Source organism: Dromaius novaehollandiae, chromosome 1 (assembly GCF_036370855.1).
Source record: "Dromaius novaehollandiae isolate bDroNov1 chromosome 1, bDroNov1.hap1, whole genome shotgun sequence".
Classification (NCBI taxonomy): Eukaryota; Metazoa; Chordata; class Aves; order Casuariiformes; family Dromaiidae; genus Dromaius; species Dromaius novaehollandiae.
In genome coordinates this window covers 117371553-117392276 of record NC_088098.1, presented here as the reverse complement: position 1 = coordinate 117392276, position 20724 = coordinate 117371553, and the positions used below count along the sequence as shown (strand labels likewise).

Below are 20724 nucleotides of genomic sequence, written 5' to 3'. Positions count from 1 at the left end.
ATTTGACTGAGGTTTCTGGATACAGTTAATAAGTGATGAATATTTATTCATTTGTATTTTAACAGTGAAATGTTCTAATGAACTGATTTTTTTTTGCATTTGTTTTATTGAACAACAATCACAGGACTTTCTAAGGCTGAGCAGCTAGGATTGGAGGTGTTCCATGCCGGCACGGCCCTAAAGGATGGCAGAGTGGTGACTAATGGAGGAAGAGTCCTTACAGTAACTGCTATTAAAGAAGATCTAATGACCGCACTGCAAGAAGCCAACAAAGGAGTAGCAGCCATACGCTTCCAGGGTGCCATTTATAGAAAGGACATTGGTTATCGGGCTATAGCTTTCCTGAGACATTCCAGGTAGATATTTGAAATGCTTGAAATGGAAATAACTGGTGACTGAAAGACGTCAGTAGTTTACCTCAGTACCTAAAATGATGTTGATATTATGCATAACTCTAGACAAATTGTAACTGGCATCCTTGTAAGTGATCTAAGCAAGACCAGCTGAGGAAGGAACAGGCTTTTTGATGGCTCTTTCATCCATGATCTGATTCTGCCAAGTCTGAGCTAAACTACAGTGACAAGCATGTAGGAGTAACTTGTGCTGTTGCTGTCTGTATTAGGTCTGTTTTGGGGAAGGAGAACTTCTGATTCTTAGACTCTAAACCGTAAGATTTGCTCTGAATTCAGATGGTCCATAAGCCTAATAATAATATCATGAGAGGCATGTATGAACAAAGTCTGAGCTGTTTTTTTGGTTCATTTTAGGGTCTTTAAAATGGTTTTGAAACACCTACCTCATTGAGATACGCATTATAATGGAATAGCTGGCTAGCAGCCTGAATAGAATTTATCATTCTTTTTTATTATTATTATTTTTATTTTCATGGTATAGGTTTCAACAGTCTTGACAGGGCTTGGGGTTTTTTCTATGCAGTGTATTCTACTGTTTCTCTATGTTTTTGAGAGCTTCTTGCAAGTTTTGAAACTTAATTTTACCTGATACAAAACATATCTGTTTGCCTTTTCTCCAGTCAGTTCAAAACACAGCTTGTGAGAATAGGTTATTTTGTAGTCTATGAAGCTTATTAGTAAGAGTTTCAGCTTTGCTGATAATGTATATTGATTAGTATATTGTAAAGCTATAATCAATAAACTTATTGAATGAACAAGGGTGTTGATATCTAGTCTTCTTTCTCTTTGAAGTACTGTGCATCTTTTGAGAAATGTATGTGAAAATATGTAATTGGTATTTGTACTATAGCAGAAAAAATCAAGTCATTGTGTGAGGCAAGAGAAGGTGGTGCTTTAATGCATAGTGATGCATGGTTCTCTAAAGCACCGAATTCATGGGACATGGTCAGCAGCTTTACGACTGGAGTGCCGTATGCTGGGATGATCCCTAGCACGTGAGGGAGACTCCTGGGAGCCATTTACAGTTAGCGCCCGTTTCACTGTCCCTGAGGCTGTAGCAGCTTTTGCTCAGACATATGCTAAAATTGGAAGAACAGAGAGTCAGGCATGCTTCCCTTTGGGCTCTGCACTGCACGCAGTTCAGGAAGGTTGATGGTTGGCTCTGTAAACTTGGGGACACACCTCCTCTTGGCCGCTTCACAGGATTAAGTCCTGTGCATTTGACTTCTTGAAAATATCTAGAATATTTATTTAAGAAAAAATATTTAAGAACAATACTTTCCTTTTGAAGAACTAATGCAGATACTATGCTTTTAAAAATAAGGTGAAAATATGTTGAATATTAATCAGATTCAGACCAAAAGGTCCTGACTCCAGCCTTTTTCTTTCACAGGCTAACATTTCTTTGGGTCTAGTTCACAGACTAACCAGCTGCTTCTTAAAATTAATTTCTTCTTGCAAATTTTTGAGCAGTAATATAATGTGTGTGCAGATATCTTTGTACTTTCCTGATAGTGTAGCTCTTTGGCCAGTTGTTTTGTTGTACCTGTCCTTGTTAATAGCGTGCTTCACCCTGAGAATTAAAACAAATACTGAATAACATCAGTAAGAGAGCTAAAATAGCCATAATGAAGCTTGGTTCATGCCACCGACAGTATAGGAATCATGACTGCTTATCTGGAATTGGGTACATTTGATACGACTAAGAATTAGAAGTCGCTAAATTCACTATCTCCAAAATGAAAAGGTCCCTCTGTGAATATAGGGTGATACTTTATGTCCCCAGACAGTTGCATGAACACACTTAGAATATAAATTATATCCACCACTTTGCTGGTGTTTTTTCTGTTTTGTATAACTATGCAAAAACAAACCGGAGCTCTTGGACATTTCTTTCTAGTTTGCTACATTGGACCTTATAAATTGACTTTTTTAAATACTGGGTTTTTTTTAATATTTTAGCAGAAAGTCAATTTAAGTAAAAAAGAGATAAAATTGGTTTTGTAGTGCTATCATTCAAGGTGATAAGGAGAGGCAAGCTTTAAGCTACAGTTTTAAAACTTTTTAGGTATCATAGAGGAATACTGATTTCTGTGATACTTTTGTTTTGAAAAGCTAATCTGAGCTTCATCCTCCAAGGTGCTGAGATGTTCTGATTTACCTCTGTGTACATTTAATTTTGAATACAGGAGCAATACTAGTGAGGCCTGGGTATCCAGAGGAGGTATTCAATCCTTGCAGAATCAAACCCATTATTTTAGCTATTTTACATGAAAGGGTTTTTTATCTTTGTATTTTACTGGATAGCCAGAGCTGTGATGCCGATGCTCTTACGCTGTCTTTGAGATATCTGAAAATATTTGACTACCATTTATGGCAAACTCTCTGTGGTACAAATCCATGAAGTTTTGCTGCTTCAGGATAGTACTCCCTATCTTTGGGTCTGTGTGAGGTCAGGTTCTAAGGAGCAAAAAGGTTCATTAATCTTTGAGTACTCAAGCCTGACTGCAATGTGTGATTTTTCTGATTTACAGATTTTTATTATTAATCAATATGATGTAATGCTTGTACAATACTGCAATAATTAGAAATCATTTTATATGAGCAAAGGTACTGTACAGGTAGGAAAATAATGGTCTTAAAAAGCTTTGTTGACAGCAGAATAGGGTTCTGAATGGTTAATCTCCTTAGATTTGCAAGAAAATAAATATTATGTTAAAATATACATGTGTGTATTCAGTAATCAATTGCTGTAACATTTTTAATCTTTCAGAGGCCTGACTTACAAAAACAGTGGGGTAGACATCACAGCAGGGAATACTTTGGTTCAGAAAATTAAACCCTTAGCTGCAGCCACGTCAAGGTCAGGTAAGATTTGTACCTTTTATGCCTGTTTCAGTCAGTTTATGTCAAGTAGGCTTATCATTTAATCTTTATGTTGATATAAATGCTTATATTTTTGTGTTCTGCGCATTTCCAGATTATGCAAGAATTTTCTGGGTTAAGCAAACACCCTTGATTTCTTCAAAATGTAGTTCCTTAAATTTACAGTCACTTGTCAAAATGGCTCTAAAATATATCTCCTGAATTCCACGTGCATTAAGGACATTAGAGAACACAGTTCAGCACTCTGAGAGAATAAATACAAGGAAAAATCCTACTGGTTACTGCTATTTTTGATTACCTGGGTTATCAATTCTTGCACAGACTGAGCTATACAATTTTTGTACATAAATGTTTAAAAAGCTGTAGAAGACGTAGAATTCCTCAGAGATACTATCAGGAATTACTTGAGATAGGCATGGAAGACACATCTTTTGCTTGGATAAAACAGGACCAGCCCTTTCTCTTTTGCCGTGGTCTCCGGTTCATATTGCTCTAGCAAGTCCTTGTAATTCTTATGATAGATTTAGAACATCAGTCATTTATTAAATAACATGTTTGCTTCAGATTAACCGAGAACCTTCAAATAACTTTTATGTAGAGAGAGAAATATATATTGATAGACACACAGAGTAGCACCACTAATCATTTCTTAACATTCATTGTATTTTCCACTCATGTTTGTTTCACTCCTAGGATTTAACCAATTTTAGTTTTAAGATTAACATACTTAAATATTAAATCTTAAGAAGAGGGAGTCTTAGCATACCTTAAATAGCAATATTAACAGAGAGAAAGAATTTCAGTAGGAAAATGTCTAGTTTCTTTTCTGATCTTTTCCTAGAAAGCAGTGGGCTTCAAAGTACTGCAACAATTCCTTGTCTGTTTTTCAGAAAAATGTTACGTGCAAGGGTAAAATATATCAATCACAGTAATTACTAAATGTTCAATCACAAAGCTTTGGATTTTTAGCCTTAGATAATAATAAGAAAAAAAACAGACGAGAGGATTAGGAACTCCTGTGGTTCTGTGATGAGGCTCTAAATGTCAGAGAAAAGTTTCCTGATGACAAAGCAAAGTAATTGTGACAAACTTCAGAGAGAATTTCACTAGTGTTTTGGAGATCCTAGAGAAACCCATGAAAGTAGAAGTTTAGTACTTCCTTCTTTTTCCGGCTGGCAGGCTGCAATGCGGAACTTGGAGGATTTGCTGGCCTCTTTGATTTGAAAGCAGCTGGTTACAAAGATCCTATCTTGGTATCTGGAACTGATGGTGTTGGCACAAAACTCAAGGTAATCTGAAAACCCATGGAAAGCAAGAAACGTAGCAGAGAAGCAAAAATGCTTAATCATTTTGCCTATGTTATTAATAGAAGAAAATTCAAAATGATTGTGTTAAAAATACCCATTAGTATTTCAAAAAGGAGAATAAAAAATGAGATTGCCCTCCTTCAGGTGTCAGTTCAGCAAAATAATTAAATATATGTTAAACTTTCAGCTTGCAAATATCTCTATTTGAAATGATGTTTAAAATTACTCATTTTTAATATTGAGTGCATAATCAGGGACTCCAGTTCATTGAGGTGGAACCTCTGTCCTCAAAAGGTTACCCATGGGGAAAACATTAAATTATACAATTGCTACTGTGTTTACACAAACTGTAATGAAACCCCTTCCGGTTCAGTCCCGTTCCATAAAGGGCCTTTTGCCCTTGCTGATTAAGAAGGTAACAATCCCTAAAGTAGAATTTTAGGACAGGCTCACAGAGATGATAATAACTGAGGATGCGCCTCAGAAAGCACCTAGAGCAACAGGGTGATTTTGATGCCATTCCAGGGCAGACTCTCTGTGCTCGTGTTCCGGTTTCTCAAAGCTAACAAACGGGTTCTCTCGCTGTGTTTTGCAGATCGCGCAAGTGTGTAAGAAACATGACACCATAGGTCAGGACCTGGTTGCCATGTGTGTCAATGACATCCTGGCTCAAGGAGCAGAGCCCCTCTTCTTCCTTGACTATTTTGCCTGTGGTAAACTTGATGTTGAAGTAGCTCAGGGTGTCATTGCAGGAATAGCTGAAGCTTGCAAAAAGGCAGGATGTGCTCTTTTGGGTATGAACACTCTCTTTCTTCGAACGATGTGAAAAATTGTATGCAGCCTCTTTATAACTAGTTTTAATGTGTTTGTCTTCCTACTCTCTTTAAAGTTCTCAGAGAAATAATAAAAAAAATGTTCGTATGTTTTTGCCTTCAGAGAACATAGTGCCAACCCACTGGAAGAAAGCAATGCTTTACAGATGTTGCTATTAGCTCAGGAATCTGCATATTTACTTTTCTTATTCATATATTTTCATTTAACTTTGTAAACATAACAACTACCCAGAAAACTAACAGTTCATGTATTCTAATTCTTCACATTTTTCAAGTAAATTTGAAAACATTCCAAAAGGTTTGTTTATCCTGAAGGAAATCCTAAAGCTTTTCTCTAGAAACAAGATTTATATGTGCTACTGTGCATGCATGTGTCCCTGTGTGTGTGCATATTATCTTTTGAACTTCTTGGCTGATTTTTACCAAATTTGACAAGAAAGGTAAATATCTCATAGACATTATGTTCCCACAAGTTTTAGGAAACTAGACAGCCAGAGAACGTCCTTACGGATGCAGGAAAAGCTTCAGTTGGAGCTTGCTTCTTCTTCAGACATAAAAGTTAGCCACAAGACAGAAATGTAAAGGAAACCAGGTTTCATTAGTTACAGTCCTAGCAAAACTATTTATCTGATGAAGAATTACCACAATTTTTCAAATAAGACTTTCCATCCAAGAGTAAAAATGACAGTTTTTGCTCTTCAGGTACCAGTTTAAAATTGGTATAACTTTGTCCTACTTTTTTTCTACTTGTTTAAGAAATTTAGTAACAAATTCTCTTCTAAATGGCAATGTCTTATTTTGAGGGAGTTTTACAAGATTTGAACAAGAGACAACTTACATTCTGTTTTATTTTTTTCCATAATGAACTGTATGTCAGCTTTATATTTGTCTTAAAGTGTTCTCAGTTTATCGAATATAATCAGACCATTCATACTTCAACATAAGTACATTTTATTTGAAATCTTACTATGAAATTACTTACTGAAATTTCAAGATTTTATTTCCCATTGGAAAGCTTTAAAACTACAAAGGACTTTGGATGTTTGTAAATTCATTACAAGAGGAACATTTCTCAAAGTTTTAAATGGGTTAGTAAATGTCTTTGTGTGCTAACATAGAAAGAAGTCAGAACTCATAAATAAAGCAACCATGATTTGTTCTTTGAATTTATGGCACTCCCAGAAAGGAACAGAGATGATGCAATAACTCTAGACCTAAGGAGGAAACTTTTTTTTGTAGCCTGGAGCATTAAAATAGATTTCCGTTTGGTTTCCAGCTTAATGCATTGATTTCCATGTGTGCACATAGCATGCAAGTCTGTCTTTGTATAGTATCATCTCATCAAAGTCTTGTTTGAGGCATGCTCCTAAATTTGTCTTGTATATTTGCAGTAGCAGAATATTCCGCTCAACCACCATAAGATCACGCCACTTAATAGTGAGGTACTGAAGGGCTTATGTACATATATAGTTTTGCATCAGTGTGACTGCATACAGTTTTAAACCAACGTATCTAAGCAAATGCCACCTTTTAGTATGAACTTTGATTTTAAAGTTGGTTATAGCAATGTAATGTAAAAATCTGGAAAAGGTTCCAAAGAGTTGATCTTCACTCTAGCACTGAGCACAAAAGCAGCTTCCAAGATTACTAGAGTAAATTTGGAGCCCCTCCAGGGAGACCTTTTTTGGAATAGATTAATTATGTATTGAATGAAGCCTGGTGAGTACAAAGGGAAAACAAGACAGCACTGGGCAGCATGTTGGGCAGAAGTCATAACATAATGGCAGCTTAATCATTGTAAAGTTGTTGCTTGTAGGCGTCATGACCAGTGGGGAATTCAAAGGAGAATAGTGATGTGGCTTTGAGGATAGCTGGGGAGGGTTCCTCACAGGTATGAGGGGAAACTGTGAAGACATCTGTCTGAAAAACTTCAGAGTGAGCAATAAATGCTGATTTCATTTGCCAAACACTGCGAGTTCCTCTCTGCAAACTGAATGAGACATGACAGGTAGAACAGAGATCTTGAAAAGTGAAGACCATCAGCTTATAGCTGCTAAGTTAGAGGAAGGGAGCCAGTGCTAGGTGCATAGAGCAATGCAGTACTGTCTGAGTAACGTTATGGATTCCTACACAAACTAGGCAAATTACCATTTCAAACTGCATTCTGAGTGAAGTCAGCAGGACAAAACATGTTTTTCAGGACAAAACAAGATGATGTCCTAATAATCAAGATATAAGATGATAGCCTAGACTACAGGTTCAGCTGCATGGAGGGGTAGGAAAGGCCCTCTAATTTTAGAGGTGTTCTGCCAAAACAATCTATATACCTTAGATGTTGAGACCTGAGGCGATAATGATGCCCAGGTCGTGGACATGAGTAGCAGGCAGAATAGTGGTGTATCCAAAATCCTTATGAAGAGAAGCAAGACTACTAACTATTTCATTTCTCCGATGTCCTTGGATGAGTTTCTTGTGTCTTGTAGGTTTCTTGTGGAGAATATTAAGCTTGGTAGAAATTTGAAAACATAAAGCACTACGTAAATGCTTTTGTTTTAAAGGCATGGATCATGCTTACCTCCTGAGCACAGAGTTTCAGGACAGTCTTCAGGCTCAGGTATTTCCTAGAACAAAAACTGTAATATTTGATCAATATCAAAGTTCTTCCAAAAAAATCCTATATGTAAAACATGGATGCACAGTGATTTGGTAATGGTTGTCACAGTGAGGGAAGAAATGTTCTTTCCCAATTCGTTCTTGCCTGTTTGCTTGAAGGATGTTTGACAAATGTGTGTTTTTAATTATTTTTAGTGTTTGTGTATCTAATTAAAAAATCTGGTCCATTAACTCCTTATGAGTCTGAAGCTTTGAAAAATTACATGCACATTAACCCCAATGATTTTCCAACATCTCCTTACCCCTTTTTTTTGGTTCTTACAGGAGGAGAAACTGCTGAAATGCCAGGCATGTATCTGCCTGGTGAATATGACTTGGCTGGCTTTGCTGTTGGCGCAGTGGAGCGAGGGCAGATGCTGCCACAGCTGGACAGAATTGCTGATGGGGATATGGTTATTGGATTATCTTCTTCTGGGGTTCACAGCAATGGATTTAGCCTCGTAAGGAAGATTGTTGAAAAGTCATCGTTAGATTTCTCCTCTCCAGTTGGCATCTCTGGTGATCAGACATTAGGTACCACTTCTAATACAGTTTCTTCCCTTGAACTTCTGAGCAGGTCACACTATTGTTTTGTCTGTGACTTTGTTTTTGTAAGTTTTATAAGGCACTAAAAAGCTATTCAATTCTTGAACACGTTCCCATCTTCCTTTTTCCCGTGGATCAAATATGCCAGAAGGAAATTAGGGAGGAAAAAATAAATGACTAATTGTATGCTGCAAGAGATGGAACATTGTCTTTTTCTCTGTAATACAATACTTGCCCATTAGTATCCAGTAAATTAATATTTTGAGATTTCCTTGATTTGATATTAACATTTCTTTCTGTGTTGTAACTGGTCTTTTTTGATCCTCTTTTACCTACAGGAGAGCTCTTGTTAACCCCAACTAAGATCTACAGTAAGACTCTGTTGCCTGTCCTTTGCTCGGGCCATGTGAAAGCCTTTGCCCACATCACTGGAGGGGGCTTGCTGGAAAACATCCCCAGAGTTCTGCCAGAGTCATTTGGTGTTGTTTTAGGTGAGACGTAGAAAGGGATGCTGTACAAATGGGGATGGATATGGAAGCCTGTGTACATCGTGCCATATTAACTGACTGACACTGCAAGAGCTGGACTTGCCTGTCTAGAAATCAGTTTGCTTTCTACTTCATTATTATTGAATTTCTTCTTGTGCCTGAATCAGACCCAGTTGAAACATTTCATAGTCACTTCCTCTGATGGTGTTTTGGGTTGGATTTGTTAGGAAACTGTATCTTTACTTTCAAAACTAAAACAAAGAAAAATGGTACCATTTGCAATGTCCTGCAAGATTGCTATTTAAATCACACTCATGAAGTCTTTGATTGGCATTCAGATATGGTTAATAGCTCACAAGTTATGAAGGTATCAAGGTATTTTGCATACTGTAATTAATTCTCACCACAACCTCATCAGGTAGGTTAGAAATAGTATATAATTTCTCAAGAAAGGTAAATGTGGAAAGTTAAGTGACCTACTATAGGTTATACAGTGTTCATGGGGCTGTAGAATAAAATAAGGGAATTTCTATCAAGTCTTGTGCTTCAAATAGTAAATTATGTTTCCAGTTGTCAATTCGACAGGGGTCCACACTGGATACTTGTATATAAAACTGAGACTAATACCACAAGAAAAAAATTACTGTCTTTGGAGTTCCATTACACTGGCTTGCCCTGAAGTATTTCTCATGCTGTTTTAGGTCATCATTACCTTGCTAGAATTAGGAGAAATGCTCTACATTGTGAGAGTTAAAGTTGTCTTTTTTATACAATAGTTTCTCTACAAGCAGAGTTGTCAACTTCAGGAAGAGGATTTTCCAAAGACAGCTTCAGAGCCCGTTTTGAATTACTTATTAATGGACTGCAGTGGAGCAATATGATTAATTTCTTCCATGAGTGGTACTTCTTTCTACTCCCAAGTCTTGTTTAGTATGGAAGGAAAAGACATCTTGTTTTTGTGTATGGAAGCAGGTTTAACTGAAGCTAATGTTGCTGTGGGACCTACTGTCTGTGTTTGCATCCAGATCTTGTCTCTCGACACTCTAGTAATTTTAGTATTTGTGCATAGATAGTGATTTTCACTCTTTACTTGTATTTTCAATTCTCCTCAGATGCTCTTAGTTGGAAGATTCCTGAAATTTTTAGCTGGCTCCATAAGGAAGGGAACCTCTCTGAGGAGGAGATGGCTCGGACATTTAATTGTGGAATTGGTGCAGTCTTGGTGGTGCAGAAGGAGCTGGCTCAGCAGGTCCTCAAGGACATACAGAGACATGAGGCGGCGTGGCTGATTGGGAAAGTTGTCTCCCTACAAAAAGGTTACAAGAATTTTATTTTCCTTGAAAATATAGAGCTAAATTCCTTAGCTGGTGAGTCTCCAGCATTGGCACCTCCATGGCTTTTGTGCATCGGGTATTAAAATTACAGTCCTGGAGGCTTCTGTCCTAGTCTATAGAATATGTCGGATGTCACATGACTCGTAAATAATGAGAATTAAGACACTGCCACTAGTCTGTCTTTTCATGAGTACTTTTCTGTCCTCTCTATTTCTCCCTTTATTTAAATGTGGGGTGTTTTTTTGTCTTTTATGCATTCAGGCTCTGCCCATGTTAAAGTCCATAATCTGCTTCAAGCCTTGCAAGCAAATAGGTCACTGACTGTGCACAGCCATATCCAAGGCAAAATCCAAACAAACAAAGTGAAGGTTGCTGTCCTTATCTCTGGAACAGGTGAGAGTTTATACTCATCACTACAGTGTACAACACAGCCTATTGAAAACGGAGCTTCAATTCACAATCAAAATCCCTTGAAGTCTCAATTCACAATCAAAATCCCTTGAAGTCCTTGCAAGTCTCCATGGAGACTTTGATGAACTTCCTACAGGCTTTTAGTGCTCAGTAACAGGCAAGATTTTGCCCTTGGATTAATTTCAATCAGAAGCAGAATGATCTTTACCCTGTGCTGGAAATTGACTATGAATTGCATCTATGTTCATTTTAACTACTATTTTCTGCATGTCTCTAGGTCCAAGCAATCACTGTGTTGGATTATAGGGACAGCAGAATTATCTTACTAGACCAGAATTTCCTTTTGCCATACAGGCACTCTCAGAATTTCCAACAGTCTCACTTGTCAGAAAGAGACTGTAATTTCTATTCCAGAAATTACAGTTTACAAATGTAATTGCTATTAAAAGCCCTGTAGCTCTCACAGAGCCTCCAGGTGTCAAATTCAGTTTTCAGAAAGATTAATGGAGACAGGATTACTGTTGTTACAGTGTTTTTTGGATTGGGTCTCACCTACATTGCTGCTTACTTAAAACCTCTTCTGGCTGTTAACTATATTTATTCTCCAGGAATGAACTGATGTTCATGACTTATTTTTTCATTCATAGGCACAAACCTGGAAGCCCTCATAATTAACACAAAGAAGCCCACCAGTTTCGCACAAATAGTTCTTGTTGTTTCTAATAAAGCTGGTGTGGAAGGGCTAAGGAAAGCTGAAAGAGCTGGTATTCCTACAAGGGTAAGTATTTCTCACCTTTTAAAAAATTAGCCTTCCTTAGCTCTGATTACAGCAATATGGTATTGTGAGATAGTAAGAGTTACTAGGGTAAGAGATGATTTGAAAAGAGGTCTTACTGGTGTTTTATTTTTTGGTCTGCTGTGAACTTTGTGTCCTTGGGCAAGCTACTTAACCTGAAAACAAAGTACTGCCTTTTTTTCTCCCTCAGAGATGTTACTTGCAATCCTAATGGTTTTAGAATCAGTCATTATATTAAAACAACTGCGAAACTTTTACAGTTAGTCTAAAATTTGTCATTTATTTAAGCGTAGTGCCTTTGTACTAAGGTAATGATGTATTTTATCTGAATTTAAATGTAAGATTACATGCTAAAAGATTACATGCTAAACATACACAGCAGTTCATTTGAATGAAATGGAGAGGTCAGGTACAACACTTCAAACTCATCTCTCCAGGATTCATTCAAGGCAAACTGTGTTTCCCTAAATGTCACTGGGTCCAGTTTGATATTGCTATGCCCTCTGTGTAGCTATCTCCATTGCGGACATGAAATGCTACTGTTCTGACTTAGGATCATTTTATACTCGCTTTTCACAGATAACTAAAAATGATGTAGAAGATTTGGCCCAATGGAAGCTTTGTTATTAATTTAAATAGCAGCAGTATCTGACTGTTAGCACTGCTCTCTGTTGTTTTGGAGCATACAAAGATCTCGACTAAAATATATCCATGGTATACTAGTGAACTACAAACATATAATGAGAAAAAAATCCCAGTCTTGGAGAGGTGACAACCTCAATGACTGAGAGGGAGAGAGAGAGAGTGGTGAAATGGAGGCATTGAGTAGTGAAATGCCTTGCAGTAGTCCATAGCAGAGTAGTTCATAGGAGAGTTCAGCCGAGTGTTGAGCTAGGTTACGTTTCCAGTGCCCTCTGTCATGTTTTCTGCTAACTCCAGTTTTCCAAAACTACTTTGTGGTATTTAAGTGTTGCCAACATGGTAAATTTTGCAGAGATTAACAGATACTTTTATTTAAAGGCTATGCATGTGTTAAGTAAGTAGCACTACCTTATTCCTGTTTAAAATTGGGAATGTATGCTGGATGGGAAATATATAACTTGCTTATATTGACTTTGCACAGCTGGGGCTGTTTTATAATATAAATTTAGGCAAGGTTCAAACTATTTGAAACAGTCAGAGGCCTTAAATTGAGTAAAATCATTCGGCCCTCTTATATTTGTAGGTTGTTCAATTGTGTCCAAATGCTTAGGCCTACAGTTATGGGCCCAATCAGATAAAACTCTTATTTGTTCTGGTAATTTTTCTGTGTTAATATGGATAAAAACTGCAGGTTTGTCTGTTAGTGTATGCATTCATGAACTGCTCATGTAGTTATGTATGTGCACCCCACTCTAGCCACATAAGGAGATATAGTTGTTTCTTGTTTATTACTCTAGTGTATCATTTCATTGTGTTCTTAAGGCCTTGAAATTAAATTAACCCTGTCCATATTTCTTCCATTTTGGATTATCACAGGTTATTGACCATAAATTGTATGAAAGTCGCACTGAATTTGACAACGCAGTTGACAAAGTCCTTGAAGAATTCTCAGTTGAACTGATCTGTCTTGCTGGATTTATGCGAATACTGTCTGGTCCTTTTGTCAAAAAATGGGATGGTAAGCACAGCCATATTAGTGTATGCATAAAAAAAGCAATTTTATAACTTGCTTTCAGGAAAAAAGAAAAGGAGAATATTATAGAATAGCAGCTGTATTCATTCTGGCTTTGCAGGAAACTAAATTCTTCCCATCCTGCAAGGAAAGGGATGAGAGAAGTAAGGACAGTATTTTTTCCCTTCCCTTTACCAGGAAGCCAGGGGCAAAAGCAGATCTTGTGATCTTTGACTTATTAGAAAATATTGTAAAGTAGGGCTATGAAAACTTTTGACCTCTACAAACGTGCAGGGCAAATTGTTGCCTAAGCAGTAAATGCTGGTAGTGGGCAGGTGAGCATCCAGCCACTGAGGAATCCTTCCTCTAACACATGAACTTCATTGGCTGCATGTAGAAGTGCAAAAGTAGGCAGTGATATGCAGTTCCTGTTAACAAGATCTCCCCAGTCTTTTGGTTAGGTGTCTTGGGAGCTGTGTGAAGCTGGGGGTGGCATATTTCACAGACGATTCAGCTCTTGTTTTTCTGAAGTGTTCACAGAGTCTCCATTCTGTTCACCCTGTATAATTTTTCCAGTTCTTTGTTAGAGGCTGTAACACCTCTGCCTACTTCAGTGGTTGCTTTTCCTCCCCCAGCTGTTACATTCCCTATCTCCTTCTGTCTTGTTTAGGGAGTTTTGAATTGCACAGAAGCAGCTGCTCTTCTCACTGCTCTACTTTGGGTTCAGTCACGGTTACTTATGCTAGTTCTTGCTCTTATCAATTACAGGCTGGACAGCCTATTCATTGCAGCCTTTATTGTTCACACTGTGACTTTTGTGTTACCCTGGGTATGTCACAGACCTTTTACACCTGAGCTAGTTTTCCAACCTTTCTTTATAATCAGTGGAGCAAAACGGGCGTTTCTAGGAGGCAATTCATTTTACACTAAAGCCGTCAACTAAAATAAGTCAGATGAATTTTACTCGTTTCTCTCTACTCATTACAGAGTCCAGAAGACTGAAATGTAAATGCTTGTGTTCAGACAACTGTAGTTAGGAGAGAGGAATCCCCTGCTACGAGTGATGTCTTTTGGGTGGCATATCTGTGCAGAGGATGGAGGAGAATTTTCTCTAGTGCAGCAATCTTGTGCAAATAAAGAATGAGTTTATTTTCCTCAGATTTATGGACAAAATCAGCGTGGGACTCCAGCTCTGATGTGGCACAGTGCAAGGCTTGCATTACACATATGGCTTGAGGGCAAGAGAGAGCACTATCTTCCGATGCAGGATTATCAGCACTGATTCATTTAAAAATATTCAGCACCAAACTGAATTTGGAAACAGATACCTACCTTAGCTTTGACCGAGATTATTAGAGAGTAAAGTTAGCTGTGAAACTCTCTTTCTTGCTCTATGGCCCTGAAATGTTAATTCTGAATCTTAATATAAAGGATAGATTGCACTAAAGGTGAACGGATTTGTTTTAGTTCCTGATGGTACTGTAATGAGGCACTAGGGAAACGCAAACAGAAATATGGAGTGTCATTTTTACCTCACTGTCCCCAATACTTTTCTTTTTTTTTTTTTTTTTTTTGCTAAAGCAGCAAGCAGGGATATTCTGATGCTTTAAAGGGTATTTTGGGCCAAAACACAGAAGAGATATTGTTGAGACATTTGCCTTTTTAAGCTGCGCAGGTCAATATCTGCATGTGTTACTGCAGTGGAAGTGCAGGTTATGCGCTGTGCTCTCAGACCTGGCCTGCACTTCACATTACAAAATCATATGCCTCTATTTCAGTACACTACTGCCTCTGCCAGCATATGTCAGCTCAGCCTTACTGCTTGGCATTTAAATGGTGTTGAGTGAATCCTGATGACATACAGTCTCCCTAAACAGCAGGCACGTAGAGACAGTGTGGGTATACCATACGGTGGTATAAGTAGTGTCAATAGTCAGGTTTTTTTATCCCATAAGGGTTTATACTGAAACTAGAAGAAGATCTAGCACTGTTAAGCACCTTTACTTCACTGACTTCAGTCTGGTCCAGAATTTCCAGGCTGAGTTGTCCCAGACATACCAGGAGCAGACAGGGGAAGTATACCCAAAGAAAGAAAGTATCCTGATGGTGTAACTATAGCACTGCTATAATGGTGAGATCCTGAGGTCATTGATAGCCACTCTCTCCTGCTTTAAAGCTAGCTAGGAACTAAGGCATATGCTTTTTCTTTTACAGGAAAGGTAAGGTACAGGCTTCTCAGGGTTATAACAGTCCCACCTGGCTGATCATTAAAGGTAACATGATCAATTTCAGGATCTCCCCGCCAACTTTTCACATGGAAAGTAGTGGTAGACAGGTGTTTTGGGGAAGGGCAGAGAGAAGGACTCCTATATGAGCAGCTGTTGTCTTTTATTAAGCCAAAACAGGTGTGGAGGAAAAGTCAAGGAAGAATTTTTGCCTTCTTACAGGGGTCTGTTGCATTATTTGAAACTGCACTAAGTTGCTCCTGAGTATTGAGTTTTGTAAGAAAGAGGGTTGTGCTTGTGATCAAAAAAGAGAAGGACAAGATTCTGAGGAAAAGGATTACGTTAAAAAAATTGTAATTAGTCACTGGATAAATATGCTTTAGCCATGCAATTAATTGTAATTGATTGTTGTATTAACATTAACTGACTTTCACATATGCTTACTTTCTAATGTTAAAAAAAAATCACGAATATATTTTGTTCTCTAATGATTAGGATACTTTGAACACCCTGGTAAAGCTGAGTGCTAGAAGACAATGACCTCATTTATTCTTTTCTAGGGAAAATACTGAACATCCACCCATCTCTACTGCCTTCTTTTAAGGGAGCAAATGCCCACAAATTGGTGTTACAAGCTGGAGTCCGAGTCACAGGCTGTACTGTACACTTTGTAGCTGTAAGTACTTTTTTCTCTCTCTTCAGAGTCAACCAGTCTTAAAAATTTTCACCTCAAAGCTTGTTTGGAACACCTTATGCTATCATGTTTCATTTATTTTCTCCTTCGTTTGTCTATAAAATGGTAAGGTTCATCTTGACAATATGGTGCTCTAGTTTGCTGTCCCTGTAGAGAGAACTGGAAATGAATAGTCTAGACAGGAGTTTAAGCTTTACCACAGTTAACTTCTTCCCTAAAGTATCCCACTGCTGCCATTCCACCAGCTTTAGGGAGTACTAGTTCATATAAGGCCTTGGCTAACCCCCAAATCTTTATTACTACACAGCACCAACTCGTTAGTATCATACATCCTTCCTTCCATACTCGTTGCACTAGAAATGGCACAAGCAGCTTAGCGTTCATTAACTAATCCCATGTTTGTGGGAACAGAGGAAGACTTAACAATTTATCTAAGTCAGAACTGAGAAAACAAGCCAGGGATCTCTCAACTTGGAAAATACGCATTTTTATCAGTTTAGGGAGTTTTTTTCTCCCATATCGTTCACTTCTCAGAATTGACAGTAACTAGTCTCCCATCTTCAACTCCATTCTTGAGATTATCCTCCCCTTTACACTGCTTCTGAAATCTGTTCTCATGACTTTTGCTTTCTCTTGGAAAAAGAGAAGAAAACTGTATTTTTCAAGATAGAAAAATTGCATTCCTTTCTCCATAATATGACTTAGGGTTTCTTCACTGTGTGGCAATGTATTGAGAAACAATAACTAAATAGCAGGGATCTGCCTCATTAGCATGCAAAAGCAAGATTTACTGGGTCCTCTAGCCCAGCTCTGTGCCAAAGCTGGCTAATTCACTGTGCTGAATTGAAATGTCAGCATTTTGTCCAATTTAGCCTATCATGTTCCCACTTAACATGACTTTTGTTGTTTTCTATAGCAGAAATGTTAGACTCTCTGGTGTTCTGCCTAACTCCTCCTTTTCTTGGGAATTTACACTTCTATTATTTCCTCACAGGCCAGTGAGAGTGTTAGTGTCTTTTCTGCATTCTTCACATTAGTCCAACTTTGTATTTCCTGTAATAATGGAACGGTAAACAGATCCCTCAGGCAGCTGGATTACATTAATTGCCGTACATCACATCTTCCTCCTCTTTCAACCATGCAGACTTTCCAGCTATTGCTTTTACAGGAGGAAGTTGATGCTGGAGCTATCATTTTCCAAGAGGCAGTTCCAGTGAAGATTGGTGACACAGTGGAGACTCTGTCAGAAAGGGTGAAGGAGGCCGAGCACCGAGCCTTCCCAGCTGCCCTGCAGCTTGTGGCCAGCGGGGCTGTCCGGGTGGGGGAAGCCGGCAAGATCTGCTGGAAGTAGGAGCAGCACCCCTGCGAGGGTCTTCAGGTGGGACAACTGGCGTGCATTAATTGATCGAAACAGAGGTCACAACCTAACATGCACACTGCATTCTCTTCACAAAGTGTTTTAAATATAGAATTTACCATGTCCTGATCTTGTTCAAATGCTTAAAGATTCAAAGTAAAACCTAGAGAAAGCCACACGTGGGGACAGCAGGCAGGGGACCATGCTCAGTACTTTCATCTATGGCTCCATTACCAGCTTCCTAATCATAATCTCTTCCTTTGCTAACATTTCAGTTCTCACTTTAACATACAAAACCCATTCAGTTGGTTACAGAGAGATTTGAGCATCTTTGAGATTGACTTAGGAACATCAGTATTACTCTGTAAATTGACTATACAAATTGTACCAGGAGACTCTGTTGTCATGTGTCGTGAAGTGTTTGTAAGGATAAGTAAGGGAACTAGTAAAATGGAGGTGGCAGCCATAAGCTTTCTTGTGAGACATTCTTCACAAATTCTGCAGAAGTTAGGTGCCTGCATTCTGGGAAAAGTATTTTGCCCTGGAATAATATTAATGGAAACCCAGGAAATGTAATAATTCTGAAAGAATTATTTAAGCTTTTTGCACAGCTGAACTCGTGTCAAAAAACACTTGATTCTCCTTTTAATGTTTTGGCATAGCTGTGAAAATACCTTCATGCATTTACTAAAATAATCACTTTGCCCCATGCAAACCAGAAGCATCTTACTGAAGCTGAGCATGTATGTTTTAAAAGTCCTGTTTAATACAGAGAAAGCTGATTTGTACTCCGTTCTGATGCCCATATGATATTTCTGTATTGTGGTAACCTCAAACTGGCTTTGAAATAAAGTCTAATAAAGTTAAAAATTTTTAAAATGTACAGTAATCTTTCCTTGGAATTCTTGCACCAAGGGTATAAGGTGAAGAAGGAGTTTGTGAAAGAGAATGTAACTTCAGCTGCAGTGCCACAGCTGTAAATCAATTTATGAGGTGAGACATGTGCAATCCTGCTCAGTTAGTTATAATTCACAGAGTGTGGTGACCTTACAGTTTCAGTGACCAGATGGTCTATGATGAAGGAACTTGCTGACAGAATATTCCTGTCATAATTTGTCACTGAGGATAAAGCTCACGCAAATACAGAGGTATATGACATGGTCAAATTTCATTTGCTTTTAAAGGGCAAAGAATAAAAGCTAAATCTTCAGCACAGTGTTTCTCTTTACAAACTTAACTTCCCACAGAAGGGCCTCCCCAATGGCATACTGCCCTCCAAGGCTTGAAATCCAGTACGTCTCAGTGAGAATGTAAAAGATGCAGGGAGTGTCCAGCTCTGGCAGGGGTTCAGTCTGCCACGCTAGCCACGACGCAGCACACCTTTTACAAGTCAAAAACAAATCATATTTACATTTTTAACTTGCATATCAGAAGAAGTAACACTGCCAGGGGCAAAAATCACTACACGTGCAATTAACAAATAGAACGTTATTGATAAAAGCAGTTTAATCACTGCCAGGAAGGCCAGCAGCAGAGGACACAGGAGCCCCAAATCCAACACCCCATTCTATTACAGACATCTTGAGCAAGACTCAGGTATTTTGCTGGCTAAGACCAATGGTAAATGTGATTTAAACACCTATCTGCACTTCTACAAAACCACAAGAGAAATTTCATTCCAAACTGGACCTTAGACTGCTTTACCTCAATTATCAGTCTGTATTAGGAATAAACGGAGAAAAGAGTATCACCACACCCAATTTCAGAGGGCTGTTAGGAACACAAGTAGTAATAGAGTTGTTTGATACCATGGTGATAGTCTGGAGACCTATCAGAGCACAATAACTAACTAGCACCCTGTTCTCTTTTAACCTTTTATTTGTGAGGTTTGAAACAATCAATCACGCTATACAATTCAAAGAATATACAATATGAAGTTACTACACAGTTACGACAGACCAAGAGCAAAAGCAGTAATATGTTTACATTATATATGTTGTCCAAACATTTGTTAACCTGTCCTTGGGACAGTTCCTCCTGTTTCTCCATGATCATTGTGAAAAATACATGTTCTTTGCTCCAGTCAGTGGAGTGCAAAAGACAAACACAGATTTCTGTACATAAATGGCAAAGCTGATGGGAAGGAACAAATCCCCTCCCCCCCAACTGGTGAAACACTTACTTACCAGTATCCATGTGTAAAAACAAGAGAATTTTAAGCTTTTTATTAGAGCTGACTCATGCTTTCAAAGCCTGATACAGCCAAGAGCCAGATATACAGTATGCCTCTTACTAGGACAGTACTTGTAATTCAATTCTGAAACAAGAATACACTTTGTTCACTGCATTTAATGGCTACTGGTGAACCATCTCCTGGAAAATTCAGCTCTGGTTACTTCTTCTCTAGTTTGTTCAAATAGCGTCTTAGCTAGCTTTCTTCCCCTGATTTATGTTACTTGCATGCAAGTCATTATTCTGGCAGATATGAAATAAGCTTCCCACAAAATAAAGGTTTTTATTTAAAAGCAGCAGCTCTCTGGGTCAGGCAATCATTCAGTCAACACAGAGAAAATGGAAATTCTCCTGCCACTCCAAGTCAAGCTGGGTATGTCATGTTCTGCTGATTTCAAGGATGAAGAAAGGAAAATGCCTGTAATCTGGAAAGAGTGTTCCTAGTCCCTCCAATCAATTTTTTTCCCCTCTCGAAATCCAAAAGTTTTAACATTAAATTCTGGGATTCCTGTCTGCTCCCCCTTTCAAAGAACAGGGGAAAGTGTTTGTATTTACCATCAGTACACACTGATACAACATCCTGACAAATAATCCTTGAAGGGGAGTTTGTTTTGTTTTTGCCTTCTAAAAGTTGCTTGCCATTGTTCGCCTTTGGCTCTTCTGCTTGGCAGCTCACTAGACATCTGTACTTGTTAAAAAGGCCTACAAAGAGATTTTACTCAAACAGTAATTAATTTCCCTGCCCACTTTTGCCTATTTGAGAGCACCAAACCAGATCAAAGTGCCAGTAGCAGCAATTTTGGACTTTGTCAGTCAACAGGAGTTAAACATTTTAAGTGAGGGTTGAATTAATTAACATTGTGTACTCCATATTACTCTCTCACAAACACCCTGTG

General features: G+C 38.2%; 1 protein-coding gene across 2 annotated transcripts in view; it reads left to right on the top strand.

Annotated features, from left to right (window-relative positions):
* The window catches only part of GART (phosphoribosylglycinamide formyltransferase, phosphoribosylglycinamide synthetase, phosphoribosylaminoimidazole synthetase), a 40617-nt gene extending 22138 nt beyond the window's left edge, over positions 1-18479 (top strand). For both annotated transcript variants that reach the window (XM_026108518.2, XM_026108519.2), the window contains exons 11-22: positions 125-356; positions 3187-3281; positions 4479-4588; positions 5202-5400; positions 8377-8625; positions 8976-9128; positions 10238-10441; positions 10721-10852; positions 11518-11648; positions 13185-13326; positions 16106-16221; positions 17408-18479. In XM_026108518.2, the coding sequence (XP_025964303.1) occupies positions 125-356; positions 3187-3281; positions 4479-4588; positions 5202-5400; positions 8377-8625; positions 8976-9128; positions 10238-10441; positions 10721-10852; positions 11518-11648; positions 13185-13326; positions 16106-16221; positions 17408-17590 (1946 nt within the window). In that variant the 3' untranslated portion in view covers positions 17591-18479. The remainder of the gene's footprint in view (positions 1-124; positions 357-3186; positions 3282-4478; positions 4589-5201; positions 5401-8376; positions 8626-8975; positions 9129-10237; positions 10442-10720; positions 10853-11517; positions 11649-13184; positions 13327-16105; positions 16222-17407) is intronic.
* Positions 18480-20724: the final 2245 nt, after the last annotated feature.